Source organism: Xyrauchen texanus, chromosome 26, assembly GCF_025860055.1.
Source record: "Xyrauchen texanus isolate HMW12.3.18 chromosome 26, RBS_HiC_50CHRs, whole genome shotgun sequence".
NCBI lineage: Eukaryota > Metazoa > Chordata > Actinopteri > Cypriniformes > Catostomidae > Xyrauchen > Xyrauchen texanus.
In genome coordinates this window covers 18,722,502-18,736,461 of record NC_068301.1, presented here as the reverse complement: position 1 = coordinate 18,736,461, position 13,960 = coordinate 18,722,502, and the positions used below count along the sequence as shown (strand labels likewise).

Genomic DNA, 13,960 nt, shown 5'->3' with positions numbered 1-13,960 from the left:
TTCCGGTTTTGTAAATTTGATCAAGGCTTTGCTGACACATGCAAGTTTTGACCTTAAATATTAGCCTTGTATAGATATATTGCTGTGAGTGCTCATGGGAACTAATGTAAACAAATGAGGTATGATTCAAACTACTTCTTTAAACATGCCATCCCAACTCTTTTGATGAGCAGCCTGAGTGTTTTTCATCCCATTAGTGACAGTGTAGTATATTATCGTTGATATTCAAGTACCGACTATAGACATTTTCACTTCAACTTCAATTTGGCCAAATCCAGCATCAAATGCAACAGAGGTGGGGTCTGAGGGAGAGAATAGCCCCTGGTTACAGCTGCTTTAAGATCAGCTGTCAGATGCCGGTGTGGATGAGCTCTTTGCCTTTAAACCACCCAGCAGGATTGGAGGCACATGCAATATGAAAACTCTTCATCTCTTCTACTGGGTAGGCAGTGTGAGAAATTGTGACAGAGTGGATTCAGTCACTAATGGATGCATTTTAAAGTCCTAAAGGTATAGTTCACCCAAAAATGTTTTAATTCTTTCATCATAATGTATAATCGGCCTCAAGTCATTCCAAACCTGCAAAACATTTTTGTGTGGAGCAAACAGGGATAGACGTTTGAAATTCTACTAGATAACTCCTTTTGTATTCCATGCAAGAAAATCATATGGTTTTGGAAAAACATTAAGATGAGTAAATAAAGACAGCGTGTGTGTGTGTGTGTGTGTGTGTGTGTGTGTGTGTGTGTGTGTGTGTGTGTGTGTGTGTGTGTATATATACTTTTCTAAACCTTTATGTTAGTAACAATTGCTGACCATACCAGAGGCATCCAGTCTTGAAAGTCTATGGAGACAAATAAGCAAAAGCCATAAAACATACTTATAAAAATATTTACAAAGCGACAGAAATGTATATGCTCTTTTGGGCTCACTTTCACCCATGACTAACTCTAAACACACAAGGCATTCAATCGCATGTGGAAATGGAGATTACATATTGCAACATTTGGTTTAGTAATGAACACATTACGATTTGAAAGGCATGTATGTCATTGCATACTGCTGGAGTATTATTAACTCTGCCATGCACATATTCTGAGAGGCATTGGTCTTGGCATTCATTGCTCCTGGCCTCAAGTTAATAACTCCGCTTAAAGGCACTGAATAGGAAGAATGGTGTTAGGGAAAGATAGGCAAGTGGTTTATCTTAAAATGAATCGCCTCCAGGATGATGAAATGCTTGAGTGTACAAAAAAGCCTAAGTAGTGCCTAGTAAGTGTTAAAGATAGACTGAGTAACAGAGGGGGAGATGTGTCTGACATGCTAACAGATGGGGTCTTTTGTAAACTGCAAAAATGTTAAAATCAATGAATGATTGCAGTTTTATTGTTCCCCTGGAAGCCATTTGTTCACAAAGCTGAAAAAGGGAGAGGTAAATTGCACAATACCATGTTATACTTCCACTGTGGCATGTGCGTACACATATACAGTGTAACCTTCATGCAACCTGAAGTTAGATTAGCTAATTTCTTAATTAGTGTTGTAAATGTATCATCATCATGGGGTAAAACATGCAACTTTCTTCACAACATTTAAAATACATTTGCGATCATTTTACTGAATTTTTGCCAAACACAGCACTCAAATGATTAGACCGTGCATTCTCTTATGAATAATTATGTAAGTAACTAAACACTGCTGATGAATAACTGAAATTCTATGTGTACATCTAATCCACTGACCTTCACTGATTATTCATTCTAGAAGTCTGGGGGAAAAAATCAAACATGGACAACAATAGTAAAAAAAATATCTAAATAAAAATAATTCTAAACATTTTTTTTCCTGCCACCTTTGACAAAACATTCATATCAGGTAAAATGTGTTTTTGTGTTTCATGACCCTGTAAGTGCCTTTTTTATTTCACACAGTAACAGACAAATAGCAAATAAAAAGTAAAAAAATCATAATTACATTTTTTTTAAGTAAGTTTTCTTAAATGCATTTAAGCAACATTATGTTGAAAATTGGATATATTATCCTGCTTTAATACGACATAAAATCAACAAGAGTTAAGAGAGAAGTAATCCAACTGTAATCAAATCCAAGAGATTACAATTTAGTCATGTAATTTGTAATCAGTACCGGATATTTACTTGGGCTGGAAGTAATCTACCCAGTACTGTATATATACCTATACACAACAGTGAAAAACGTTTAGGCAATGTTTTCAAAAATAATGGCATGAATAATTTCAGACAAAATGCAGTTAACATAAATAACAAAATATTTGGTGTGACCATCCTAGGCATTTAAAACCAATTCCCCAGGTCACTTGCGCACAGCTTTTCAATGTTGTTGGCAGATAGGTTGTTCCAAGCATCTTGGAGAACTTGCAGAACACAGTTTTATGTATTTTGGCTGTTTCACTTGCTTCTGTCTCTATATGTAATGATGCTGAGGTTCGGGCATTTTAGGGCCATACCATCAGCTGGACGACTCCTTGTTCTACTTCTATTCTATTCTGTTTGCAAAAGGAATGTTTGAGAATCTAAAATGTATATTTCCTATTAACACACTAAAGCAGAAGACACAAAATAACCATCATAAGACATTTTTTCTGTATATATTAGCTGAGTTATTTTTGTCATTGTTTCACAATTTCTTTATTTACTTTGTCACTTTAATTTTTTCTTTTTGTTTCTCAATGCAAAGCACATGCCATCTCAGCCTTCTCAAGGCTCGCAGCCTGGTGTGTCCAGACAGACAGTCCCTGTCTATTGGGTAAGATTGCAGTTTGGAATCTGTGGGCAGTAGAAATGTATGCCATTTGTGTGCTGTATTTTGACCCCTTACTCATGTTTGGAGTATCACTGTGTTTATTTATGTATATAATTTCTTTTTTTTTTTCCTAGTATGATCTGATGTAAGTTTAAATGATGTTTTGTTTTTAAAAACGTTTGCTATTCAGGACCTTTCATGAAATTGTCATTACCCAGCTATTGCACAATCTTTGGTCTGCTGTGACTTTGCTTGGATTTATGAGAGCATTAGGGGTTGTTCACACTGTACACGTCCTTGCACTAAAAAAAGCTAGACACTGTGCCACAAATAGAGCATAAAGCAGGTCTCTTGAGACATGTTTTTAACAGTTAACTTGATACAAGGTCTAAAAAAAATGCAGTGCTCATGCATGAGATGCTGAAAAAAATGAGACATGATTACATAGGCAAACAATAGCATGGATGGATGCAAAAATGCATTCGGTGCGAGCAAATTTTATAGCAATTTTAACAAAACAATTGCTCAAAGGATTTGTTTTAGGGCTGCAACTAACAATTATTTTGATAATCGATTAATCTTCGATTATTTCTAAGATTAATCTTCGAGTATTTCTAAGATTAATTGGATAAAAATACTTTTTTCCCTGTATTTCATTGTAATATGATTTTTCAAAAAACTTAATTGACAAAGGGCGTAAGGATTTGGTTTGATATACATTACTGAATTGACGATTTTATACTCTCTCAAAACTTAGAACAAAGCCTGATTCATCAAAAGTTAAGATTGAATTTATTATTATTATTACTTTCATGACATATGCAAAACAGTTAATTTCCTTTACCTGTAAAGCATAAAAAAATGCTCATCATTAAAGAGTGAAATGATCCATAGGGCATGGAGTGGGACAAACATTTAGCCCAGCAGAGGGCAATAGTGACACGAGAAAAGAAATGCCCATAATTCTGCCCAGCTGGAAAAAAAACATAATTATGTTAAATACATATGATTGTACACTGTCACTTAAAAATACGTTTTAAGTATTTTAATATTATAGTTTTTAAAATAGTGTTTTCACATGTTCCTAAAAAAATTGGTATGGTTGTCCAGTGTAATAACGTTTGCCATAGTATAAATTTACTATTGAAATTATCTGGAGAACTTTCAAATATCAGGACCCATAGCATTATTATACATTATATTCAGCATTACATACAGTTTAATATAGTACAATCATCTGTAAATTCTGTGCAAATTCACTTTTGCGCTGAAAAGACTCAATACAGGTGCTCACTGTATTACATGCGCTTACATGAGCAGGAGAAAACACTTTAAAAACCTACACACCTTGACAGCTGAGACCTCGGTCTGATATCCATGAAAGCTGCACTATTGATTACATTGAAACTGAAAAAGCGGAATGATGTTGGACAGTTTAATCAAAATAATGGCGCTCCCTTTCTCCATGGCGACCGGTTTGATTGTCGTGGATGCGCGCGCTCGATTGCTCATTAGAGTTTAACTCGCTTGTGGTAAAAACAAACAGTTTTGATTTTGAATTCATAACATGTTTACATTATAAAACACAGACAATAGCAGTAAAATGTAGGTGATGGTGAGAAACAACTCTTAAGCGCATCAAACAGCACAAGCACTCTGTAAACTCGCCTGATAAACGGTGTGCTTCTTATGATCCTCTTTGAAGTGTTTATAATGTGCTCATGTGCTGGACAACTTGGGTTGTGTTTTTTCCGCTTCAATTTTCTTCGTTTTTTTGTCTAACGACTTTCATAATGCAGCACATTTTTCACTTGGCTGTGAAGGGTCGTCGATGACGGAGCTTCTCCGCTCTTACTGTAAACATCCAACTCATCGATAATGAAAGTTGTTGTCGATGATTTCCATTATCGATAATTATCGATTTTATCGATTAGTTGTTGCAGCCCATGTATTTTTGTATTATTATTTTGTAAATGCTGTTTAATCCCAAAACAAACAAACATGGAGCCATGTTAACTTTTATCTAAAATAGATCAAATCAGTTCAGATTCATTTGAGTTTTAATGATGTTTACACTGTACCACCATGTCCTAACCAGGTATGATGCAATGTTTCTCTGTCAAGCTGGTCAGGATGCTTAGACAATGAGTGCAATATTTTACTAGCATCACTGTGTAGACACTTTTCAGAAAAATTTATATTAAGCTGGGATAGATTAACGTATTTTTACATTGAAAATCAAATTCACAGTTCGCCTTTGAGGATTATGCTTTCAGACCTTGATTCTGTTATACATTCATGTACAATACAGTAGAAGACTTCTCTACTGTATATTCAATTGTTGTTCTAAAAAAGGTTCATATCAAAGTGTAATCAGAGCAGGGACGAAACTGCAATATGCACTGAGGGGGACAAGTGCCCCCCAATAATCAGATATGGCCAAATAATTGATATCCTATTTCCAATAATTGATAGCATGCTCAGTAGTCATACACTGCTTGTCAGTGTAATTTGAGATAGCCAATCAAATCGTGAAGGCGGGACTCAAGTTTAAGAAGCTAAACAGGAATCTCTTGGATTATTCCAGCACCACGCATCAGCGTGTTAGTGTCATGTAAGATTTAAGTATCTAATTAAATATTCAAAATTTGCCCACTGTTTTATGATTAAAATGCTGTACCAACTGACAAGTAATTTCCAAGGGTGCAAACTATTTTCAGTTTTGTGAAATTTGCCATTTTGTTTTGATAATATATCATGTACAGTACGTTATTTGGATGTCATTAATAATTGTGAATGTGACAACATTAATAGAGCCGTTTTCAGCATATCAGGCTTAAGTCAAAGAGCAAATGTGTGTATTTTGTAGAGGAATTGAATAAATGTTGTTTTCTGGTAAGTTTCTTAAGTACCTTTTTAGAAAATTAATTTTGATATTGATCTATATAGAAAATGATCTATAATACATAGTAGATTATTTTCTCCCTCAGATTAGAACTAGAACATGGTAAGACCTGTGACTTGTGGCTTCTATTGAGTTTTTAGGTTGTGGAAAGAACAGTGTCATATATAATTTTAGTGCAAATAGTATTAGGTAATAATTAGCAATCAGTTTAAGATTTTCTAAATAATGTCTTTGTCTTTAATTCTGAATTTTGTATGTCATCTCCTAAGAGTATTCTTTTAAAAGAGACCATTTCATTTTGAATATGAGCCACCAGTTAAAGCAGTTCACCTAAAAATTAGAAATTTACTTTTACTCACTCATATACTCACCATGTGCTGTTCCTTTTTCTTGGAACTTAAAAATAGATATTTTAAGCTGCTCTATTCATATAATAACGGTTTATAGTGAGCAGTTATTAAAGGTTCAGTATAAAGACATAATTGCAGTTGTCCATATGACTTGTGCACTTTATTCCAAGCATTATGGGGCCATAGAAAAGATTAGTGTTGTATTGACTACTTATATGGTATTTTCATGATGATTTCTTCCCTTTTTTTGGACCTTGACAGTAGTGGTCAATATGAACTGTTTTTGTATGGAAAAGAGCAGCGTTAGGATTCTTGAAGAAAAGATTGCATTAAGATTCTTTGCATTTAAAGCATTTATTCAGAAAATTGTTGCATTTACAGCATTTACTATTTTAAAGGACAGAGGACACCCACAACCCCCCCAAATGGTTTTGTCCTCCCCAATGTTCAAGACATGGTTGCGGCCTTGAATCAGAGATTTACTGACCTGTGACCGTAGTAAAGTTGATGTCACTTTGGCCTGCTTGCATTAATTTCTGCATTTGTAAATACATTTCCAGTGAATGATCACAGGAGGATATTCTAGTCCCATTCATCCTTCTCATGTAATGGAAAAAAATAAATGGCAATTACGGAACATAAGTCATGAACCACACTCAGGCCTGTGGGAACCGTGTCTGTATGAAGTGCAGATTCTTGATAGTGATCAGTAGTGTGTGTGCTTTTGGGCTGTGGGGATTATGCTCTTTGTATGTGTGTTCTGTTGGTTTGACTGAAGAATTAGAGACACTTCCTCACGGTGTGTTCTGCGGTCTCTTTCAGTATGAATCATCTGGCCTGGGTTTGATCAGCAGCAGACTGAGGACGACGCTCAGCCGTATCCAGGAGGGCCTTATAGATGTGGTGAGTGAAAACATGGTGCTTCTCAACTGGTGGATCAAGACCCCAAAAATGGGTTGCAGGTCTGATCGATAGGGTTGCGGAGAGAAGGTGAAAAGCAATACTACATGCAAATAATAAAATGCAGCCAACCATATAATTGTGCGTAGTTGAAGGAATGTCATCCTAAACTCATATGACTCTTTCTTCGGCAGAACACAAACTGAGATATTTTGAAAAATGTACAAGGTGTTTTTGTTCATACAGTGGGGTCCTAAAGGCAGAATAAGAGTATTCCATATGACTCGTGTGGTTTAATCCATGTCCTCTGAGGTGATGCAATCGCTTTGTGTGTGAAACAGATCAAAATGTATGCCCCTATTCACTATAATTTAAATTTTGTGTGAACTGCCCCTTTAAGATACCCAAATACACACAGTAGAGCTGTTTAGCAATGACACAGTTTTGTAGGCCAACACGAAAGGCTGATTCACCAAGGGTTCCCTCTGGAATTTCAAAAGGGTTTTTAGAAAATGATTTTAGAATTTATGAGCTACATATGATATTGGATTATGAACTGCAACAGTTTCCCATTAATTAAATGTAATTTGTCAAGCAAATGTGAGTTTACATACTTGCTGAATGACATATACTGAAATGAAGCATATGTAGTCCTTATTTAGCAACATGCGACTTTATAGAATAAAACATAAAAGTCTCTTCAAGTAATGTTAACCATTGACCATTCTTAAACTGTAAACCACTTTTCTAAAAACCCATGATAAATTATTAAGGGAACCCATGGCTTGAAAATGCTAATTCCCTAAGCATTTTGTGGTTTCAGGACTACAAATTGAACAACTCTGTAGGCTTATCGTCTTTTTAAACTTTTGAAAACACATTCCATATCTTTTGTTTTTGACATGAAAAGCTGTTTGTCCAATTAAACTCTATTTTGGTATTTAGGTGCAAATTTATCTGTCACCTTTTAGAAACTAGCCAAATTAAACAGACAGGTTGTAGGATATGCCCTCATCTTCGAAAACCATGAACAAAACTACACCAGATAAACAAAATGATGCAAGATAACAGTTATAAAATAGTTGATTTTAAGGATTTATTTTTTTATTTTTGCTTTTGTACATTTGTACAAAAATGCTTGTCTTTTTCTGTCTCACTCTTTTGTGGTTCTTGCTGTATCTTCTGTAACCATGATGAATCAGAGTGGAAATGGTAGAGTGCATTTATCTCTGGTACCTATAGCTCTCGTCAGGTCTATCATTCTTTGTCCTCTTCTACTTTTAGCTATAGAGTTAATAACCCACCATACACTTAAATCCAGCCCAGCACTCTTGAAATGATTGTCCCGTGGTTTCCATGGTTGCTCCCATTAAGGCCCTCTAGGGGAAAGGTCTTCTACCTACAGTGCACCATATACCTCTAACACCAGCACAAATAGGCAATCATTAATATAGTATCCTTTCCCTCAACTCTCTGATCCCTTTTCTCAGCGTCAAAGCGCAAGGAAAATTAGTAGTCTGTGTAAAGCAATGAAACAAGATCTTTTTTTATGCAGAGTTAAACTTTTAAGGTTTATACACTACCAGACAAAAGTTTGGAGACACTTTTGTTGAATTTGTTTGTCATTATCTAAAAGAACTTTCGATCTAAATGCTTATGCTATAATGCTTGAAAATAGTTTCATTGGCAAACATGAATTGAATTTATTTACAAAACTATTTTATTTTAAGCTGATGAGTTTGACTGGATAATGAAGGAAAAGCAGCCAAATCTCTTTTTAAAAAAGTCGCCCAAGTGGAAAACTCATGAACTTGTTTGAGAGAATGCAGAGTAGTAATATCTTCAAAGGATGGCTACCTTTAAGAATCTTTCATCAAAATACAGTAGTTTGTTTTTTGGTCACTGTTGTTCCATTTGTGTATTTTGGTTTTCAATTACTTTACTATCATTTCTAAAATGTGGAAAATATTATTAAATAAATGAATAGGTGTGTACACATGTTTGACTTGTATAAAAGCATATTTGTTGCAAGCACTATAAATTCTGAGTTTGAGTTTATGACTCTGAGAGTATGGCTCTGTTTTAAATCCGACAGTATTGCCAACATCATTTTTAATAATCATACAGTAGAAGCACTCACAGAACACAGGTGCCCCAAATTGCAAGGATTATGCTGCCTCAAAAAAATAAATAAATCTTATTTTGGCTACATTTCAAGCCTGCATACAGACGTCATTGGCGAAGAAGGTATTCCCACTATGTCTTGCGATGATCTCAGCAAAAGTTTTATCCAGTATGGCAGGCAGAGCCAAGGGAAATGTTGTTTTGACATTAAATGTCAAGCAGTGACAGCATGCAGAATGAAATACTTTTAAAAATATTGTACACATTTTCAAATTGTATTATTATTTTTATACATGCTGTTTTTATGACCTCAAAATAATTTAAAGACTATATGAAATATTTCCTTTCCTTTAATTTTATATATTCATATTTTAACCTAAAATCATGATGTTGAAGAAGCAAAGGTTTAAGGAATATTTCACCCAAAAATGTATATTCTCTCATCATTTACTCACCCTCATGCCATCCCAGATCTGTATGACTTTCTTTTCTCTGCAGAAAACAAACCAATATTTTTAGAAGAATATCTTAGCTTTGTAGGTCCATATAATGCAAGTGAATGGTGACCAACATTTTAAAGCTCCAAAAAGGCATTGTAAAATGAATCTGCATGACTCCAGTGGTTTAGTCCAGGTCTTTTGAAGAGAGTCTAATCAATTTTGGGTGTGAACAGACCAAAATGTAACTAATTTTTACTGTACATCTTGCCATTGCAGTCTAGAGGCACGATTAGGATTTCAAGCTTGATTACACTTTCTAGCGCTAGACACATGCGCAGAGCGCTATATGGCTCTATAGGATGTATAATCAAGCTTGAAATCATGATCGCCATGGAGACTACTGATGTCAAGATTTATAGTGAAAAATAATTTATATTTTTGTCTGTTTTGGGCTCACCCAAAACCGATTGGATCGCTTTAGAAGACATCGATTAAACAACTGTAGTCTTATGGGTTTCTTTTATACTGCCTTTATGTGCTTTTTTGGAGCTCAAACATTTTGGTCACCATTCACATGCATTGAAGCTACAGAGCTGAGAAATTCTTCTAAAAATCTTTGTTTGTGTTCAGCAGAAGGCAGAAAATCATACACATCTGGGATGACATGAGGGTGAGTAAATAATGAGAGAATTTTCATTTCTTTAATGCTTTTGTTATTTGTAAATGATACAAGTACATTTTATTGATATTGAAAAATGTGAATAGGAGAAGGTCATTATGACGTATTTTTTTTGCACACAATATTCATGTGTGCTATGTTTTGTTCTGCTGATTATCAACATCTTCAACACAGTCTCAATCGCCTGTGATGGGTGTTTTGTGCAGGCCAGTGGCTATTAACAAAGTTGCTGCCCACTAATGAGGTTCCAGTATGGTTAGGATGCTGTGGATGTTTATAGCTGCCTATACAAGTTAGATCACATATACGCTGCATGCCTGACCTGTGGCTTCTTGTTTGTCCAGCATTTCTTAAAGGGATTAATTGTGTCATTATTCATTAATGCTCATGTCGTTCCACACCGATCATGACTTTCTTCTGTGGAACACAAGCTGAGAAATGTAAGAATGTTGAAGCTGCTCTTCCTTATACAATGAAAGTGAGTTGTGAAAAGTGTGTGCCTTTTGTGTTCTATGAAAGAAAGTAAGTCATATAGTTTTGGAACAATATGAGGGTGACTAAATAATGACAGAATACATTTAACAAGTTGTAATTTATTTAACAAGAATTTAATTGTAGTACTGCAGATAAGTGAATCCAGTAAGGCTTCCTAAGCAACCAATTGGCCCGGTTGCAAGGGTGTGTACAGTCATGTTAGGTTAAACTCCTCGTGGTTACTATAATGTGGTTCTCGCTCTCTATGGGGGCATGTGTTGAGTTGTGCATGGATGCCACAGAGAATAGCGTGAGCCTCCACACGTGCTAGGTCTCTGCTGTAACAGAATTTTATTTTAATGCAGATGCTGACCTAGACATGTTCCACATCCCCATAATTTATTGGGGCATCAGCGGTTAGTGGCTCCCATATGTGTCGGCACTGTTCCTTTTGGCTGTCAGATCAGAGATCAGCTCTTAGACTTTTGGCACATCCACATATGAAGCGACTGCATCGCTTATCCCGAGGGGCCTAGCAGGGCAGCTGTGTCTGGGATAGTGCTGAAAATGTATAGCTTTAATACTTTGAATTGTCTAGAAAGCAATAATTGTAATAGCTGAAGGTAAGGGTAGGTTTATATATGTGTGTGTGTGTGTGTGTGTGTGTGTGTGTGTGTGTGTGTATGTGTGTATGTGTGTATGTATGTATGTATGTATGTATGTATGTATGTATGTATGTAGCACATTTGTGGTGATGATTTATTATAGCTTCACACTTTATATTCCCATGATACTATTTTCAAATGTTTATTGAATATAGGCCTTAGTATTAAGGGAAATTTAATTTTACACAAATGAAGTATTGTCCGTTTAAAGGGATAGTTCACCAAAAATGAAAATTCTCTCATCATTTACGCACCCTCATCCCATCCCAATTGTGAATGACCTTTTCTTCTACAGAACACAAACAAAGATTTTTAGAAGAATATTTCAGCTCTATTGGTCCATTCAATGCAAGTGAATGGTGACCAGAAATCTGAAGGTCCAAAAAGCACATAAAGGCAGCTTTAAAGTAATCCATATCTTCAAAAGCGATATGATAGGTATGGTTAGAAACAGATTAATATTCAAGCCCTTTCAGATGTGAAAGTTAAACTTGACAAGGCACCACATGTGACTTTCAGATGTGAGTGAAACTAGACAGGGACCACATGTTACTTTCAGATGAAAAAAGTGAAAGTGGAGATTTATAGCACTCGTGATTTTTTTCCCCAAAGTTTTTTCAAAATTATTTAGTATTGTAAATATTTCATCAGCTGTTAAATCAATATCCAGACACACTACATACAGTATGATATATTGAACATATTAAATACTGTATGGTGAGTACTCTGTGTAAAAAATTTGAATGGTCCATTCTCTGGCAAGACTAGACCTACTGTCTTATTTCACCCATCGGTAAGTACCACAGATGGGCAATAAAATAACAGAAAATACCCTTCCAGATTCGGCATTACATGAACCAGACAGCAGTTGCTTTTAGGACTTTGAGATTTCGAGAAGTGAAGCACACAGAGGAAGACAGCTATTTTTCTGCAGTGGGATGAATTAAAGTATTTCCCCTGAGTGATTACGCCTACAGTTGCCTGGTCTTCAGCACAGATATTAATGAAATTATTAAAATCTCTTTAAAACATTACCATCTCTCTGGCAAGACCAGAACCCCTGTAAGATAAGCTCCCTGCTTTTCTTTGATGGCATAGATAAAAACCCAACAATTTTTAGAAGCAAAAGCTTTTATAGTCTTCAGCCCCCACACACTGCTATTTTTGTACAGTTCAATAAATATTTCATTACCTAAGATACTCTCTCCATCTCAAAAAAAGTTTTGCCTGTTGCTGTGCAAGTATAGGCCCTCCCTTGCAATTTCCTTCTTGCCTTATACAGATTACGTTATTTTTATGAAGCAGTATGTTTTTCATATATCATCCAATATAGTGAAATCTAAGGTGTTTTAATTGTAAATTTTAATTTGAAAACAACTCTCATTGTTATGCATCAGTACCTTGGTTAATTTTGTCAACTGAAGGTTATTTTCAAGATAGGGCTGACACATTACTGTCTCACACAGGAGCATGGTGGGCAAGACCTAATTTGTAAACAGATTATAGCTGATAGTTTATAATTACTTTTCTTTATTGAATAAATGAAAAGGGTGGATCTGTTAGCGCTGAGCTTGCATCAGATTTTTTCCCTCCTTGTAAGAAAGAAGGGCCATAGAGAGCGAAGTGCAGCTTGAAAAAAGGACAGTGTCCATCCTCAAGAGGCTTGTGTCACTCAAAGCAAAGTGTCTTTCTCGTCTCCTCTTCTTCATTCAGTCCTTCAGATTTACACAGCTGCCAGTGTTGATTTATTTCCTGGCTTTGACTAGTCAATTCCTGGTGATATTCAGCCAATGAAAGAACACTTTTTGCTGTTCAAGAATACTTCTTCTGCAGACTTGCTTGTGGAAGCATTTATCACATTCATTTTCTCCATAGGGATTTCAAAACAATTCCTCAACACGGCTCAGAGATTAATCGAAACATTACTAACTTTGATTTGAACCAAATAAGTATTTAAAAATAAAAAAGACAAAGGTAAAAGATGTGTACAACGTCCTTTATGAGGCAAAGAGCTATGTTTTCCATGACGCATTGTGAATGATGCAATTCGAATAAAAAACAACAGTACAACATAAAACTCTTGACTTATAGCCATTGAATAATAGTTTAAAATACAATGTTTAAAGTTTTTTGATAAGCATTCAAATATACAGTACTGTGCAAAAGTCTTTACATAAGATGTTTCACAAAAGCATTTGTCTTAAGATGGTTATTTATATCTTCAGCTTTAGTGTGTCAATAGGAAATAGAAATGCTAGACACTCAAACATTACTTTTGCAAATAGAAGGGATTAGAATAGAAGAACAGGGAGCCCTGCAACAGATGTCATGGCCCCCACAGAGCCCGCCACTGAACATTGTGTCAGTCTGAAATTACATAAAGAGACAGAAGCAATTGAGACAGCCTAAATATATAGAAGAACTGTGGCAAATTGTCCAAGAAGCTTGGAACATCCTATCTGCCAACAACCAAGAAAAACTGTGTCCATGTTTACCTTGGAGAATTGGGGCTGTTTTAAAGGCAAAGGTGGTCACAACAAATATTGATTTAGCTTTTTTATGTTTGCTGGACTTTGTATGATGTTAATTTATAAATGAAAACTATTTATGGCATTATTTTTGAAGACATCCTCAATCTGCAA

The 13,960-nt window shown here is 35.4% G+C and overlaps 1 protein-coding gene across 2 annotated transcripts in view; it reads left to right on the top strand.

Annotated features, from left to right (window-relative positions):
* The window catches only part of LOC127619747 (syndetin-like), a 179,331-nt gene that overhangs the window by 115,542 nt on the left and 49,829 nt on the right, over window positions 1–13,960 (top strand). Inside the window, exons 22-23 of one of the 2 annotated variants that reach the window (XM_052092727.1) lie at window positions 2,716–2,784; window positions 6,859–6,939. In XM_052092727.1, coding sequence (XP_051948687.1) covers window positions 2,716–2,784; window positions 6,859–6,939 — 150 coding nt within the window. The remainder of the gene's footprint in view (window positions 1–2,715; window positions 2,785–6,858; window positions 6,940–13,960) is intronic. The other variant, XM_052092726.1, reaches the window with a different exon arrangement.